This window comes from Anopheles funestus, chromosome 3RL, assembly GCF_943734845.2.
Source record: "Anopheles funestus chromosome 3RL, idAnoFuneDA-416_04, whole genome shotgun sequence".
Lineage (NCBI taxonomy): Eukaryota > Metazoa > Arthropoda > Insecta > Diptera > Culicidae > Anopheles > Anopheles funestus.
Window position 1 is genome coordinate 25,184,741 of NC_064599.1, and position 14,718 is coordinate 25,199,458.

The 14,718-nt window shown below is 43.0% G+C and overlaps 2 protein-coding genes across 4 annotated transcripts in view; one reads left to right on the forward strand and one right to left on the reverse strand.

Annotated features, from left to right (window-relative positions):
• The window catches only part of LOC125768797 (myotubularin-related protein DDB_G0290005), a 96,941-nt gene extending 93,232 nt beyond the window's left edge, over positions 1-3,709 (forward strand). For both annotated transcript variants that reach the window (XM_049436916.1, XM_049436915.1), the window contains exons 8-9: positions 705-881; positions 956-3,709. In XM_049436916.1, the coding sequence (XP_049292873.1) occupies positions 705-881; positions 956-1,736 (958 nt within the window). In that variant the 3' untranslated portion in view covers positions 1,737-3,709. The remainder of the gene's footprint in view (positions 1-704; positions 882-955) is intronic.
• Positions 1-14,718, reverse strand: part of LOC125768796 (HIV Tat-specific factor 1) — a 60,108-nt gene that overhangs the window by 39,632 nt on the left and 5,758 nt on the right. For both annotated transcript variants that reach the window (XM_049436914.1, XM_049436913.1), the window contains exon 2: positions 4,369-5,536. In XM_049436914.1, coding sequence (XP_049292871.1) covers positions 4,369-5,517 — 1,149 coding nt within the window. In that variant the 5' untranslated portion in view covers positions 5,518-5,536. The remainder of the gene's footprint in view (positions 1-4,368; positions 5,537-14,718) is intronic.

The window sequence follows — 14,718 nt, forward strand, 5'->3', positions numbered from 1 at the left end:
GTAACGTGTGGATAGAGATAGTTTTAAAAATAATAAAAACAGAACGCTCTCCATCCTTACAATCGGAGCGAAAGGTGCATAGATTGATGCGCTAGGGAAAAGCTTGTTTGTCGTTTTCAACCATTTGCGCTCATTTTCCATCTTCCATTGTTACATTCGTTTGCGATTATGCTAATAGCATTATTAGATTAAATGTTTTATCAAGAAATAGTTTTCCCGTGCGTTTTTCCTATACTTTGTGTGAACAACTTTGAAGGTAAACTTGGTACCAACGAACTTTATAATTTATTTTTTTTTGTACATGTTGTTATGTTTATGGCTTGTTTGATTTTTTGGTTGTAGTTTTTAGTGCACCCAAACTTTGGCATGGATTTGATTAACTTTTTTCCACAGCACGTTCCACACATGTAATACATTCGTAGTTTTTGATTCACTGCTATGCTCTACCCCCATAAATTCACTTGCTGAAGCAGTACAATTCGCACCTTTTAACACGTTTAATGTAGTAAAGTAGATATTTAAATGCACTTTGCCTGGTGATAGATACAGTAACAATAAAGCTTATCGTTAATTTAGTTACTATTTAATTTAGTTAAATTTTACAAAACAAACCTATTCTATTTGCTAATTGTTTTTCGTTTTTTTTTTTATTTTTATTTATTTCCCTAACGGAAACAAAACACAAACGCACTACCTTTCCATAGATGGTCGGCTGAAGAGTGCACAAAGAAAATCAATTTTATCTGTCAACATCGTATGCCGCTAGTGTCCGCATCCGGACGGTACAGTTTGTATGACAAATGGAACAAAACCTATCCCGATCAGAAGGCGAACGAGAAGCTGGTGTTCATCATGAACGAACCAAACAATCGTAACCGAAGGTAGTACTATACGTGACATCTCACGAAACTGTTGTTAACATTTGTATTAAACTTTGAATTTTGATTTTCTCTAGCAATAACAATGAGAAGCCACGCATCTTCAATAGCATGAAGCGGGTAATGCAATCGAACCCTTCGATTAAACCACGTCCCGAGCACAAGCGCAAACCGTACCATAACAGGAAGACTGTTGAGGCTGCTACCGGACCTTACTACATTCCGCCGGAAGTGGTGGTTGGTCGCAAGCAACATCTCGCCCAGTATGCCCCGGACGCACCGAACGATATTAACACGATCGATAATGGACATCGAAATGGGTACCATTCGGGTTCACAGTTTAACGTTGACTTCCACACCGGACGCAATGGCAAGAACCGTCTAGTGAGCATGCCGAGCAGCTATCGGCTGGGGCATGGTTCGGCGGCACGTGTGGAAGCACACGGACCACATCAACACCGTCACCAACCGGGAATGCATAAAACCACCAAACGGACCCACTACTTTATGCCGACACGTCCACCGACTACACCGAGCACTACCATCCCTACGACGACGACGACGACGACGACGACTACCACCACAACTACAACACCAAGACCGCGAACTACCAGCCGACCAACGCCGACAATGAGAATCCCTTACTTCCCGCCAGCTACTACCAACATCCTTAAGCACCACACGACCCACTCGATGACGATGGACGAAAGGAAGCTTAAGCGGGATCAATTGCGCGAACGGCTCCAGAGGTTATCGTGGGAGGAGCAGCAGCTATTCTTCCAGGATCGTGCCAAGCGAAAGAAGCTGAAGGAGGAACGCCAGAAGCAGCTGCAGCGCGAAAATGAGGTGGTGCAGTAGAAGGGCACGCAGGTTCCTACCGTTGGCGATAAGAAGCTTTCCGTAAGCTTAACCTTCCCGTAGCGTTAGTGGAGGACTTCTTCGGGACTAACCAACACGAACAAAAAAACAACTATAGATGAGACGAACGATGGCGCACATCCAACAACCTCAAGTCAATCCAACTTAACTTAATCCAACAACTTTTAACCTCAATCCGGATCCGGAACGAGTGCTCCACAAAACAAACACACATATCCAATATACTTGGAACATAGAAATTCGTTACTGTGCACTACACTGATCTGATTTGACGGTTTTTTACGAGTTGCTTCAGACCATACTTATGGAGAAAATAGAAAAAGTCACTTTAAAATACAAAAGCCTCACTAAGAGTTGCGTTCTTCGTATTTTCTGATTACGGTGTTACATAGTAGCATACAATCAGACTCATACTAAAGAGAAGAAATCGATAAGTTTGGAGTGGAAATTACAGCAAAACCCAGCAAGATAGTGAACTAAACAAAGCAAATAGTAAACATACTGTGACACAGTGGCAGTATCTAACACGCTAGTACTTTAGTGCATTAAGAATGTATAAGAGCAAAAAAAAAAGTTGAATAAATTCGTTCATAAACAAAACGGAACCACTTTTTCCACTCCCCGGTAACAACAAAACGTCTTTCGCGCATTAATGTAAAATCTTACAATCTCGTTCAATGCAACTGTTTAGACAACAACTAGAGCGTTTAGAGAGGTATACTAAGGGTATAAGTTCGACCAAAACGAGTTAAGTAGATTGAATGATAAAACTCACTAAATATGAAACATTTGAGTAGCATAACCTCAAAGGGTATCAACCATTGGCAGAACAAAGTAGTGACTAGAGAAGGGATAAAACAATCTGCAAAGAAAATGTATACAGACTAAAGTAAAGCTTTCCCCTCTTTTAAGAAATAGTACTAACAGAAGTAGTAAACAGAAAGGAAAAGGCATGTGTTTAGGTGTGTCTTTCTGTTGCGACGAAGCGGAAAGCAATACAAAAAATGGTGGCAAGCTGCAGAAAATATGCAGAATGTTTAGGAAAAGAATTGATAAAACAAGGGAAGAAACAAAAACCCAATCGCCGACCATGTCCTTGTCGATGTAAAATTAAGACTAACATTAGCGCTTAGTTCTAATTGCCATACTATTAATACTTATTGCTACAATCACTACTATTATGATGATGATTATTATTACCATCGCTGCTCGTTCCTATCACTTTCGACGCAAGAGTCAGTATTGGAGCGAATGCAACCGGTGGCACTTATTACATGATTTAAAGAATTCGAAAAGCTAATTGCAAAACAAAAAGGAATTAAATAAATGAACCGAACCGGCCGCACAAAATAAAACCTGTGACCTGCGGGAAACAGACCACGTTTCTCTCGCAAACAGCAAAGTAAAAACGCCAAACGCGAAAGCATAACTATTTGTAACTTTAAATCTACAAAAAGAAAACACAAAATATTTAAAGCAAAACTACAAAACCAGAAACACGCAAACAATGGAAACAAACGAAACGTCATCAACGGTGGTCAGTGACCGTTCGTTGCGTAGGGAATCAAGCTAGTTATGTGCCGCGAGAATGAAGAAGTCGTTGAAGATGATTTAGATTCTATACGATAAGCTATCTTGTATACGCGGGTGTGTGAAAGTTCGCCTGCGAATTGACACACGCATACGGATATGTTCCGATGCAACCAACATTAAAGCATAGTGTTAAAGGTCACGCATACAACGATTTCAAACGAAAAGGTGATTACAGTCAGCAATCGGTAGTCGGTTCGCGATGTACAAGGCAGAACCAAAATTTGTAGGTACATCAATCCACCTCAATCATGCCATTTCCAACGGTGGAGTTTAATGTCCCATTGGAATTGGGGCAGCACACATTTGCATTGTTTTACAAAGAAAAGCATACTACTGGTTGAAATAAAGTATTACTTGAGCGAGTTGTTTTTTCTTCTTCTTGGATTCAAATGGATTTTATGAAAAATTTTAAAATTTGGGTAAGTATTTTCACATGTATAGAAGTATGTATATAAGACATAACAGAAACGATCAAAAGTAAGTACTTTAAAACAGAGATTAAAACAATTATAATTATTGATAGAAAAACTAGTCCACAAAAAATGAAACAAGTTTTCCATTTCAAACATTAAGTTTTCTTACAAATCTCTAAAGTCATATAAATGAATTTTGAAGAAATAGAAACAATTAAAAACAATTGAAAAATAAATATAAAATAAAGAAAAAAAAATACAAAATTTTAATCAAGATGTTAAAAAAATTTAAAACACTTAAAACTTTTAAAGAAACAAAAATAAGTAATATACAAAACGACATAAAAGATTAGATAAATATTTTGGAAATCATACAAAACAATAATTTCGGTAATATACCGAATACACAAAATTGGTTATTTAGAGAAGAGTAATTTAGACCTCCTTTAAAGCTTGCCCATAGACAAGAAAAACCAAGATCAATAAGGGTAGCGTCAAATTAGACAAATTTTTTTTTAGAATTTTGCTGAAAGGTCAAAATTTTATAGCTTTCCAGCCACTATCATGCTCTTAAACACATGCGAAAAAAAAACAGCTTCACCTACCTTTATATAGTGACATAGCCCGTCACCTTTCAGCGTTCCATCCGCTTCACGGTACAGCTTCAACTTCAGCTTATGCGTCTTGGGATCCTTCATCACCATACCACACTTGGACATCACTTCACCGAACTCTTCCTCACTAATGTCCATCGGTAGATTGGACACGTACACTTTCGTATTGTGCTCCGGTGCCATATCAAACCATTTCGGTGGTTCCGGTGGTGCTTTCCGTTTCTTGCCCTTCGGAAGGGCCCGTTGTGCCTCATCCTGTTCATCAACGTCATCCTCATCAATGTTCCGTCCAGGGAATTGTCTCGCAGCCGTAGATCCTTCACCGGTGGTGACTCTACCTGCGACAGCGGGAACACTTCCACTCGAGGTGTTGTCGATGAACCCGTAGTTTAGCTGATACATGGCCATAAAGTCATCATCCACCTTAGGGAACCAGGCTTTCCGTTCGTCGTCCCAAAAGTACACCGCACCGTCCTTATCCTTGTACGTGTGCACACCGTCCTCGTAACCGTACTCCCGATCCTCTTCGGATGTTGGTTGCTGCTGCTGTTTTGGAACCCATTTTTGCGCTTTCTCATCCCACCGATAAAACTCCGTCTCGGTTGGAGTTTCCTGCTTCGGGATCCATTCTTTCTTCTCGTGACACCACCGATAGTGTTCGTTTTCATATGGATTGTCTGACGGTGTTTCACCTGCCGTTCCCGACGGTACCGTTCCGTCCAGTGGTACCCATTCGCTTTTTTCCTTACACCATCGGTACTGAAACTTGGTGGCCGGATCGGTGTAAATAGCTTCGCCCGTCTCGTTGTATGTTACATGCTCCGCGTGCTGATCTTTCCCCGTTTTGGAAGCACCCGTCTCGTCGGGTTGTTTCTCCTTCCCAGGCTCATCAATCTCTTTCTCATCAGAAGCACTCGAAGTTGGTTCTGTGGTTGGCTCATCAGCTTGTTCCACTTTTCCCGAAGGTGCAGCGTCGGTATCTTCTGCACCGGGGTTTGATTCCATCTCTATTACACGGTTCTCGTTGTTTGTATTCTCGGAATCGGTCAACATTACGTTGGCCGCTGTCTCGCGGGAACTCATCGTCGGAGTAGCACTAACGTTCGGTGATTCGCTGGAGTCACTTTCACCACTGGACATGGTTGATATTGGACTGAAGCTGAAAGTACAACAAGACGCACAACAATGCACTGGTCAATAAAACAAGCAAGTTTAGCTGACACCAAGGAACATACGGTCTACATGTATGACGTTTTCCGTCTGGAAGAGTAAATAATGTAATAAGATACACTAGAGTTGTCAGTACATTTGTCAAGTTTGTTTGATGTATCTTTTGAAGCAGTTGAACGATTCGACAATATGGCTTATTAAAAGAAGTTGATTTTTTATTAAACTAATTTCACTCTAATATTTTTTTAAATATTTCTTTAACAATTATTCACATGATGGTTAGTTAATATATATTTTTTTAATTCAGGACATTCAATAATTTTTTGACAAACGACTTAATTTATTATACCCCGTTAGAACATATTAAACACAAACGCTAGCGCAATGAATTAATTAAATCCAACCACCACACGACACATTCGAAACGGTCCCTAAATTTAACAACATTTCAATCCCCTTCCTTTGATTTTTTTTTTTTTTGCTCAACCACCGACGACGACTGGTCACAGTGGAAACTTCTCGCCAATTAGGCACAAGGTTACCGAAATCCGCTCCGTATCGTAGTGGACTCATTCACCGGGTCCGAAAAAAAAGAAGGGCAAGGTTGATGGGAAAAATACGTGCTTTTCACGCTTTCCACCCCCACTACGTAATGCTTTACCCGGTCAATTCCTGTGGTTCATTATTCCCTTCCAAGCAATAACCCAACCGGACGCTAGCAGCCGAAGGAACTTTCTTAGCAGAATTAATGGCATGAAGAATTCGCATGAATGAACCCGAAAGCTCAAATAATACGCACGATTCGTATCGATTTTTTGTCACAAAACCCCCATCGGGGATGAATCTAGGTGAGGGTTAATTGTTGGCGCAACGGATACATTGGAGAGCCTTTTTACACCAACTCATATCCATCCGGTTTACTAGCAGTGAAACAACGAGCGCCTGCAAATACAATGCCACGTACACGTACAGCGATAAGTTACACGAGCATGTTAATTGGTAATCAGTCAGTTCCCGGTCAGTTCCCAACAGTATCCTTGAGGAATGATACTGCCTGGAGGCTTTAAAAAAAGGGAAGCTAATTTCCCATCATACCGTTCTAATCTTCGCTTGTAGCGTTTCCAAAAAGTATAAATATTTTATCCAATCATAAATACATTTTTTTTCAACACTTTTAAAAATCATATCGAAAAATACTTGCATTTGAAAAAAAAAACAAAATATACAAAGAACTATCCTTAGGTTCGTTATGGCGCTGCAGTAATAGTCACGGAAAGAGCCAATTATTGTTAATTATTTACTAGCTTGGAAAATGCAACGCAAAACCTGACTCAGCGATGGGAATCGTCAGGTTTGCTGCTCGTATATCCGGTGCAGTAGATAAAAAATCATCAAAAGCCTTCCACCAAACCCTAAATTTCCGCATTAAAATATAGCATTTCAATTTTCCAATATATCCACGGTAAATCGGCACATGCTTACAAGTGCATTACATATGTTTGATGAATGCATTTACAATTTGAAATAGCTTTCAATTACATATCTTACTCCACCCATCAACCGGTTATTTACAATGTGTGGCACAATTTCCACGACCGCTACATTCAATCGTTTAGTTAATTGAAACGCAAACGATAGGCAAGCTTCCAAAAGCTTGTAGGCTACTGACCAGTTCTATTAGCATATCGATTCAAAACTGCCGATGAAATTCATAACCGAACACTTCTGGTGGCCATTACGCGAGCTTCATAAACAGGCTGATGGTTGAATATTTCATACGGCCGATCAATTCGAACGAATAGTGCTACAGGAAGTGATACGAAGGGAAGCAAAGGAATTCCATTGCCCTTTTTTTGTCTTTCCCCTTCTTTCTCCCTACTGTACAGACAATAAATTATGCATTTCCATCACAAACTGCCCACCATCGCCGGTTACTACTGAAAGTCGGTCACATTTCGGCCTGATTTCCAAACACCAACCCCCGGGGGATGATAGAAGAAGGAAAAAACGCAAAGCGTCATTTTGAAAATCCTGTGTGTTTATGTTTCCCGGACGTGTTTTTTTAGTCATTTTATTGCCTTCATCATGCGAACTTGTTGTTGCTCACGCTGGTGGTGCACTCATGAATTCATTATTGCCTGGTGCCATTTCATACATTTTAGAGTAAGCTTTCGGTTCACGCATTCATACGCTGCATTTCGTGTTTGAATGACTTTCGGTAACTAAAAATGCATAGAATGATTAACATTAGGATTATGGAATTGGTGTGGTTTGGTGTTGTTGGTTTGCTAAAAAAAAATAAAATAAAAACACGACAATAAACACAACCGAATGAATTAAAATTAAATCATGCCACATAAACGCTTAATTGTGTGTCGCAAAACGAAATAAGCGAACTAATTCAGGATTTGTAATTCGTTTCATATCTGTTACTGTCCATTTTTCAATCCATTTATAGACATTCCCGTACATCCGTACACCGGGCGGTGCCATGGTTCCGTTTATCCCACCTGTTTACTACCAAACACGATGGCTCCAAACTGACTGTGATAGTAACCAACGAGTGTAAACAAATCCGTTTGGCATGCGCCACTACTAGCACAAGTGGAATGTGTTTTCTTCCACCTGCAACGAAGGTGCGAAAGTTTTCCCCGTTGTTCTCGAACACTTAATTGCGTTCCCCGAGGCGCACCGGGTGAAGAAAAACAAACATGCAACTATGCAACAAAACCGACGCGCCATCGTACCGATCGGTTCCGAACGGTGGTTTTGTTTTGGATACGGTGCTTGGGGAAAGCATACGCGTCATTTAGTTCATTCTCCTTATTGCGTTATGGTTACGGTGGCTTCAGTAAGGCTACGGGAGTTTCAAACAGCGGTGACTGCAAGTTCAAGGATTGCTCCGCAACGAGAGTTAACTGTGAGACATTCCGATACTTCCGGCATCTTCCTTTAGTAAGACAATGTTAAGAAGGACGCTACTGATAGGAAAGTGTTTGAGAGTGTGCTTGAGTTGTAAATGGGAACACCTTTACTATCTGCTAATGAGAAGCTGCAATTAGTCGTCTAGAACCAGTGCTGCATATTAATGTTCGTTTCTTCTTAGTTGCCCAAAATCGAAATGAACGGATTTGGAACAATTATTGTCCTGTGTTGAATATTCATCGCCACGATAACGGGTGCACATCGGTGAATAAAATCAGTGTGCTCCAGATCAGTGCTGCTCGTGGACACACAACAACAAAAAAGTTGAAACCTTCGATGTTTCGATACTAAGTAACACCTGTAACAGAAAAAAAACAGAAACAAAGTGATTTAATCCGATCGTTAAACTGGCGACAGTATTTATCGATGCCAAGAGAAAAACGGCCAAAAGCAGTAGTAAACGGTATTCATTTCCTTCCTCATCGATGAGGCACGCGGATAAAAAGCTTTTTCCCCGGCGTTGATCATCGACGTACGACGGGAAGGACCGTTCCTTATTAAAGCTAAATAATTCCGACCATTCCGATTATAATGCTTATGCTGTTCTACTGTGACACTTATTCGTCGGAAGGGTCGCATGAAGGATTCTTCCCCTTCATTTTCCCTTGTGGCCTATTTTGTATTTTCTCCCAAACCTTTCACCACACATGAACTTTCCCGGGAAAGGGGTCAATAGACTGGACAGTTCTTTCAACTTTTGTTTACGGTTGGAAAATCGATTATACCACACCATAAGCCAGTTCCCCTGTTGCGCCGTGTACATCAACTGCACGCGGGACCAAGTGCCAGGAATGATGTTTCACCGCCAGTGCAGTGCATTGTCTAGTTTAGTTTATCAAACTGCACTTACATTTTAAAGTAAAAAGAGAAGAAAATTGTTCCTGTTTTTAATTTCGTTTGTCGTTTGTGTTCTGCAAAACGGTTCAATTGAACTTTCACTGCCACGTCGCGTTCCCGCTAGATGACGCTAGATAGCGATTTCGGCTGAGTGAGGAGCTTCGGCTCAGCGAGGATATTCGGCTGAGCGAGATGAGTGCCGCTGAATAAAAGCCCACCGAAGCTGGCGCCAGGGCTCTTGCCCTAGCGACTCAGAGAACAAGCAGAGGTTTTTTTAACACCATACCAATTCACCACACACAATCCACACACTAACACACAAAATACACGTGTGCAATATAGAGTATAGTTAAAGAAAACTGCGTGTCGCGAGTAAATATTTAGGGAAAGAAATCCGTGATTGCTGGACGCAATCTTTGTTGCTGGACGCAACAATTTAAAAAAACCTTTCTCCAGTGTTATAAATCCTGTGTACGCTCTCTCCGCGTGACCGCGTGCTACGTTTTCGATAGGACATCGAAAACACGCTATCTTTATCGGAAGGACTCCAACGAAGAAAGTTCGCGAGTGCAGTGTTTCGCAAGTGATTTAAAAAATGGAACAAGTGTGTAGCATTTGCAACGGTGCAAATCTAGATGATGCCGTCGCATGTGATAGATGCTGCCGATATTATCATCTCGCGTGTGTTAACGAGGACGAATCCGTTCACAGCCGTGAGTGGACATGCCAGATGTGCGTGCCTGGCACACCGCCGGTAGGCAGACAGGGATTCGACGATTGTACGTTCGACACGCCGTCCGTGTATTTTGCTCAACCCGCAGCAGTGACGCTCGATGATGAAGCACCCGGCCAAGGTGAGGAGCCCCCTGCCAGAATGAGACCGGTAGTCGCCACGTCATCACCGAACCATGTGGCTAAGTCAAGCGCCCCGAACGCTAATACGCTTGACGAAATTAGCCGCTGCTTCCATAAGCTAATGGAAGAACTTGGGACGAGCCGCGTGCAGCGAAGAGAGGAACCTAACATCGTAGAGCGGCTTGAAGCCGTTCTAGGCAACTTTGTTCAGCGCATGGAGCGAAGCAATGGCGCCGAAGCACGTGTTTCCAGTGGTCGGCAACCTTATTCTGAGTTCGGTGAAAATGATTTTCATGAACTTAGTAGAAGCCAAGTTGCAACCCGTCAAGCTGTAAAAGGGAAATTGCCGTATTTTTCTGGCAATCCAGACGAGTGGTCGATGTTTGAAGCGAGCTTTAACGAAACTACGCGACTTTGTGGATTTTCCGATGGAGAGAATACCATACGCCTTCAGCAAGCATTAAAGGGAAAGGCATTGAAGGCCGTTCAGTGTCGTCTTCGCAAATCGGATAACCTCAAAGAAGTGATGGAAACCCTTAGATCGATGTTCGGTCGGCCAGAGATCGTCGTTGGAACTCTTTTGGAGCAGATACGTCGTCAAGCACCTCCGAAGGGCGATAAGTTGGACACGCTAGTCGATTTCGCTATTTCGGTGGAAGAAATCTGCGCAACGCTCAGGTCAAGTGAAGTGGAAAACCGATTCGATGGACCCTTGATGCAGGAACTAGTCGATCGACTTCCTCCCTTTGTTCGTTTGCAGTGGGGCATACATCGTGTAACTACCTCACAAAACACGTTGCAGGATTTTGGAAAATGGTTGCAGACAATTAAAAAGGCGGCACTGCTCGTAACGCACCCCTCACCCAGCACCGAACATCGAAAGCATGTCAACATGCACGTGGAACAGTCTGCCGGCCCGAAACCAGATCAGCGATGCGCATGTGAACAAGGATGCAGACACCCAGCTGAGTGTGCCGCATACAATGGTATGAGTGTATCTGAGAGGTGGAACCTGGTACGACAGAAATCGTGGTGTAAGCACTGCTTAAAAAAGCATCGAAATCTCTGTCGAGAAGCCCGTGTCTGTGGAAAGGACAATTGTACAGCGAAACACCATCCAACGCTGCATAACCCCGCTTCGGCTCCAGGTAAAGCAATTAATAATTTCTCCCATTCTACCACAGCAGCAAGTGACGTACTCCTCAGGCATGTACCGGTCGTATTACATGCAGGAGATAAAAGAATACAAACCGTCGCGCTACTGGACGAAGGCGCGTCTGTATCACTAATGGAACACTCGCTGATGGAAGAGCTTGGTGCGTCAGGAATCCTGAAACCACTTTGCCTGAAGTGGACCGGTGGTCAACATCGCTATGAAAACAAATCAATGGATGTGAGTATTGGGATATCGGGACTTAAGAGTAACGACCACGTGTACGAGATAGATGTGCGGACCGTACATCGATTGGGTTTGCCGGCGCAGCGTGTTGAGCAAAAGGAACTACGAGCAAACTACAAACATCTGTCATCAATACCGCTAGCGTTGTACCGAGAGACACCACCAAGACTGCTGATAGGTATGAATAATTACCACATAACCGTGCCGCTAAAAACTGTCGAAGGATCTGTAAATGAGCCCATAGCCACAAAGACCCGCCTGGGATGGACAGTTTCAGGATGTATTTCTTCACAGGTAGCTTCAAAAACAGCAAAAGTAGTAGCCACCCACTGCATTGAACTATGCGATTGCCAAAATATCGATACGAAGATTGATGCCGCACTTAAAGGAGGGTTCGCACTGGATGATCCGTATAACAAACAACACGTGAGTACCCATTCCAAAAATGAAGAGCGAGCAATGATGATCCTAAAGCAAAAAACAAAACTTGTTAATAATATATACACTACCGCGCTGTTATGGCGCTACGATGATGTGATATTACCTAACAACCGCTCAATGGCAATGAAACGACTAACCTGTTTAGAACGACGAATGGAAAAGGAGACTCACATCCGATTGAAAATGAACCAGATATTGGCCGATCACGTAGCGAAGGGTTATGTAAGAAAACTTACCGATCACGAAATAACGGCAGCACATCCTCGGAAGTGGTACTTACCTATTTTCCCGGTAATTAATCCTAATAAACCGGGCAAAGTGCGCATAGTATGGGACGCAGCAGCATCAGTAAATGGAGTATCACTGAACTCAATGCTACTAACCGGTCCCGATTTATTAGCACCATTAACATCCGTATTATGCCGTTTTAGAGAATTTAAAGTCGCTATGGCAGCGGACATTCAGGAGATGTACCATCAGGTCCTGATTAATAAAGAAGACCAAAACAGCCAAAGGTTCCTGTGGAGAAACGATGCAACACAGAAAGAACCAGATGAATACGTCATGATGCGAATGACTTTCGGGGCAGCTTGTTCGCCAAGCTGCGCACAATTTGTAAAAAATGCAAACGCTGATAGATACGCCGAGCAATTTCCGCAAGCAGCAGAATGCATAAAGTCAGACCATTATGTTGACGATATGTTGACTAGTGTAGAAACACTAGAAGAAGCGATAAGGTTAGCGAAAGAAGTAACCTTTATCCATTTGCAAGGCGGATTTAAACTGCACAACTGGATGGCGAACAAAAATGAAGTTTTACGGGTCGTCGGGGACAACGGGAACCGCTTGAAAGAGATGATGCTAGACCATTCGACTGCAACCCAAAAAGTACTCGGCATGTGGTGGGATGCTCATAGTGACACCTTCCAATTTAAATTGCCAAATAAAGCACAAGAGGTCCTAGAGGGAAAAATAGCACCTACTAAGCGGCAACTTTTGAGCGTTCTTATGGCCATTTTCGACCCGCTTGGCTTAATCGCAGCTTTCATGTTGTTCCTCAAAGTTCTTCTTCAGGAAGTGTGGCGCGCCGGCACTGGATGGGATGAGAAAATTCCAACCAACTTGGAAGACAAATGGAAGAAATGGCTCGCATGCCTACCTGAGCTTCAAAAGCTTTCAGTGCCAAGATGCTACCGCCTCGCCATCGACCTTAACAGTTGTAATACTGAACTACATATATTCGTCGATGCTGGTAAAGATGGATATGCTGCAGTGGCATATTTTCGGATCGAGTCGAACGGGCAACACGAGGTAGCATTGATCGGTGGTAAAACTAGAGTAGCGCCTTTGAAATACATCTCCATTCCTCGATTAGAGCTACAAGCGGCTGTTTTAGGGATACGTCTAGCTAAAACTATTGAAAAGGCACACCGAATACCAATTCAACGCCGATTCCTGTGGACAGATTCAAAAGATGTGTTATGTTGGATCAATTCCGATCACAGACGCTACAGCACATACGTAGCTCATAGGGTAGGAGAAATATTGGAAAACTCCACCATGAATGAATGGCATTGGGTGCCTACACTTTTCAACGTCGCCGATGAGGGCACTAAGTGGTCAAACCTTGACCCACACACCACATTTACCAAGTGGTTTAACGGTCCTGATTTTTTACGGAAACCCGAAGATGAATGGGACATGCCGTCGTTAAATGTCCGTACCACGGAAGAAGAAATGCGTCAAACCGTCACAGTGCACCATCTAACACAACCGCTAATAGCTATCGACCGATTTTCGCGATGGCGAAAATTGCAACGAGCAGCTGCGTATGTTTGGCGCTTTATTAACAACGCGCGCCAACCAAAAGCTTCGCGCATCCTGGGACCGTTAACTCATTTGGAGTTGCAACAAGCCGAACGCACACTTTGGATACAAGTACAGCGTCAAGAGTACCCAGATGAGTATAGGATCCTTCAGGAGGGGCAGGCGGATACTAAAAGAAACAGAATAAATCTTAAAAAAAGTAGCACTCTTTTTAGGCGAAGCCCCTACCTGGACACGTACGGCGTCATACGGCTACACGGACGCATCGACGCTTGCCAGCACATCAGCGATGACATGAAACGACCCGTCATCTTACCAAAAACTGGCCACCTCACCGACCTGATAATTGATGATTACCACCGACGCTACCAACATGCAAATCATCAAACCGTAATGAACGAAGTCCGGCAAAAGTTCGACATTCCGGCCTTGAGGCGCGCTTGTCATCGGGTACGGAACAACTGTATGACGTGCAAAATCCGTGACGCTACACCTACGGCACCCACAATGAGTGAACTTCCCGCAGCGCGTCTTTCTCCATTCTGCAGACCGTTCTCATTCGTTGGGATCGATTATTTCGGTCCGTTCCTTGTTGCTGTCGGACGGAGGCAGGAGAAGCGCTGGGGAGTACTATTCACGTGTTTGACCATCCGAGCGATCCACATTGAAGTGGCAACAAGTTTGTCAACCAGCTCTTGCATCCTCGCGCTGAGGAACTTCATCGCTCGTCGCGGTACGCCGTTGGAGATTTACTCGGACCGGGGCACCAACTTCGTAGGAGCAAATCGCGAATTGAAAGAAGCTATTGCAGAAGTTAACACCCATGA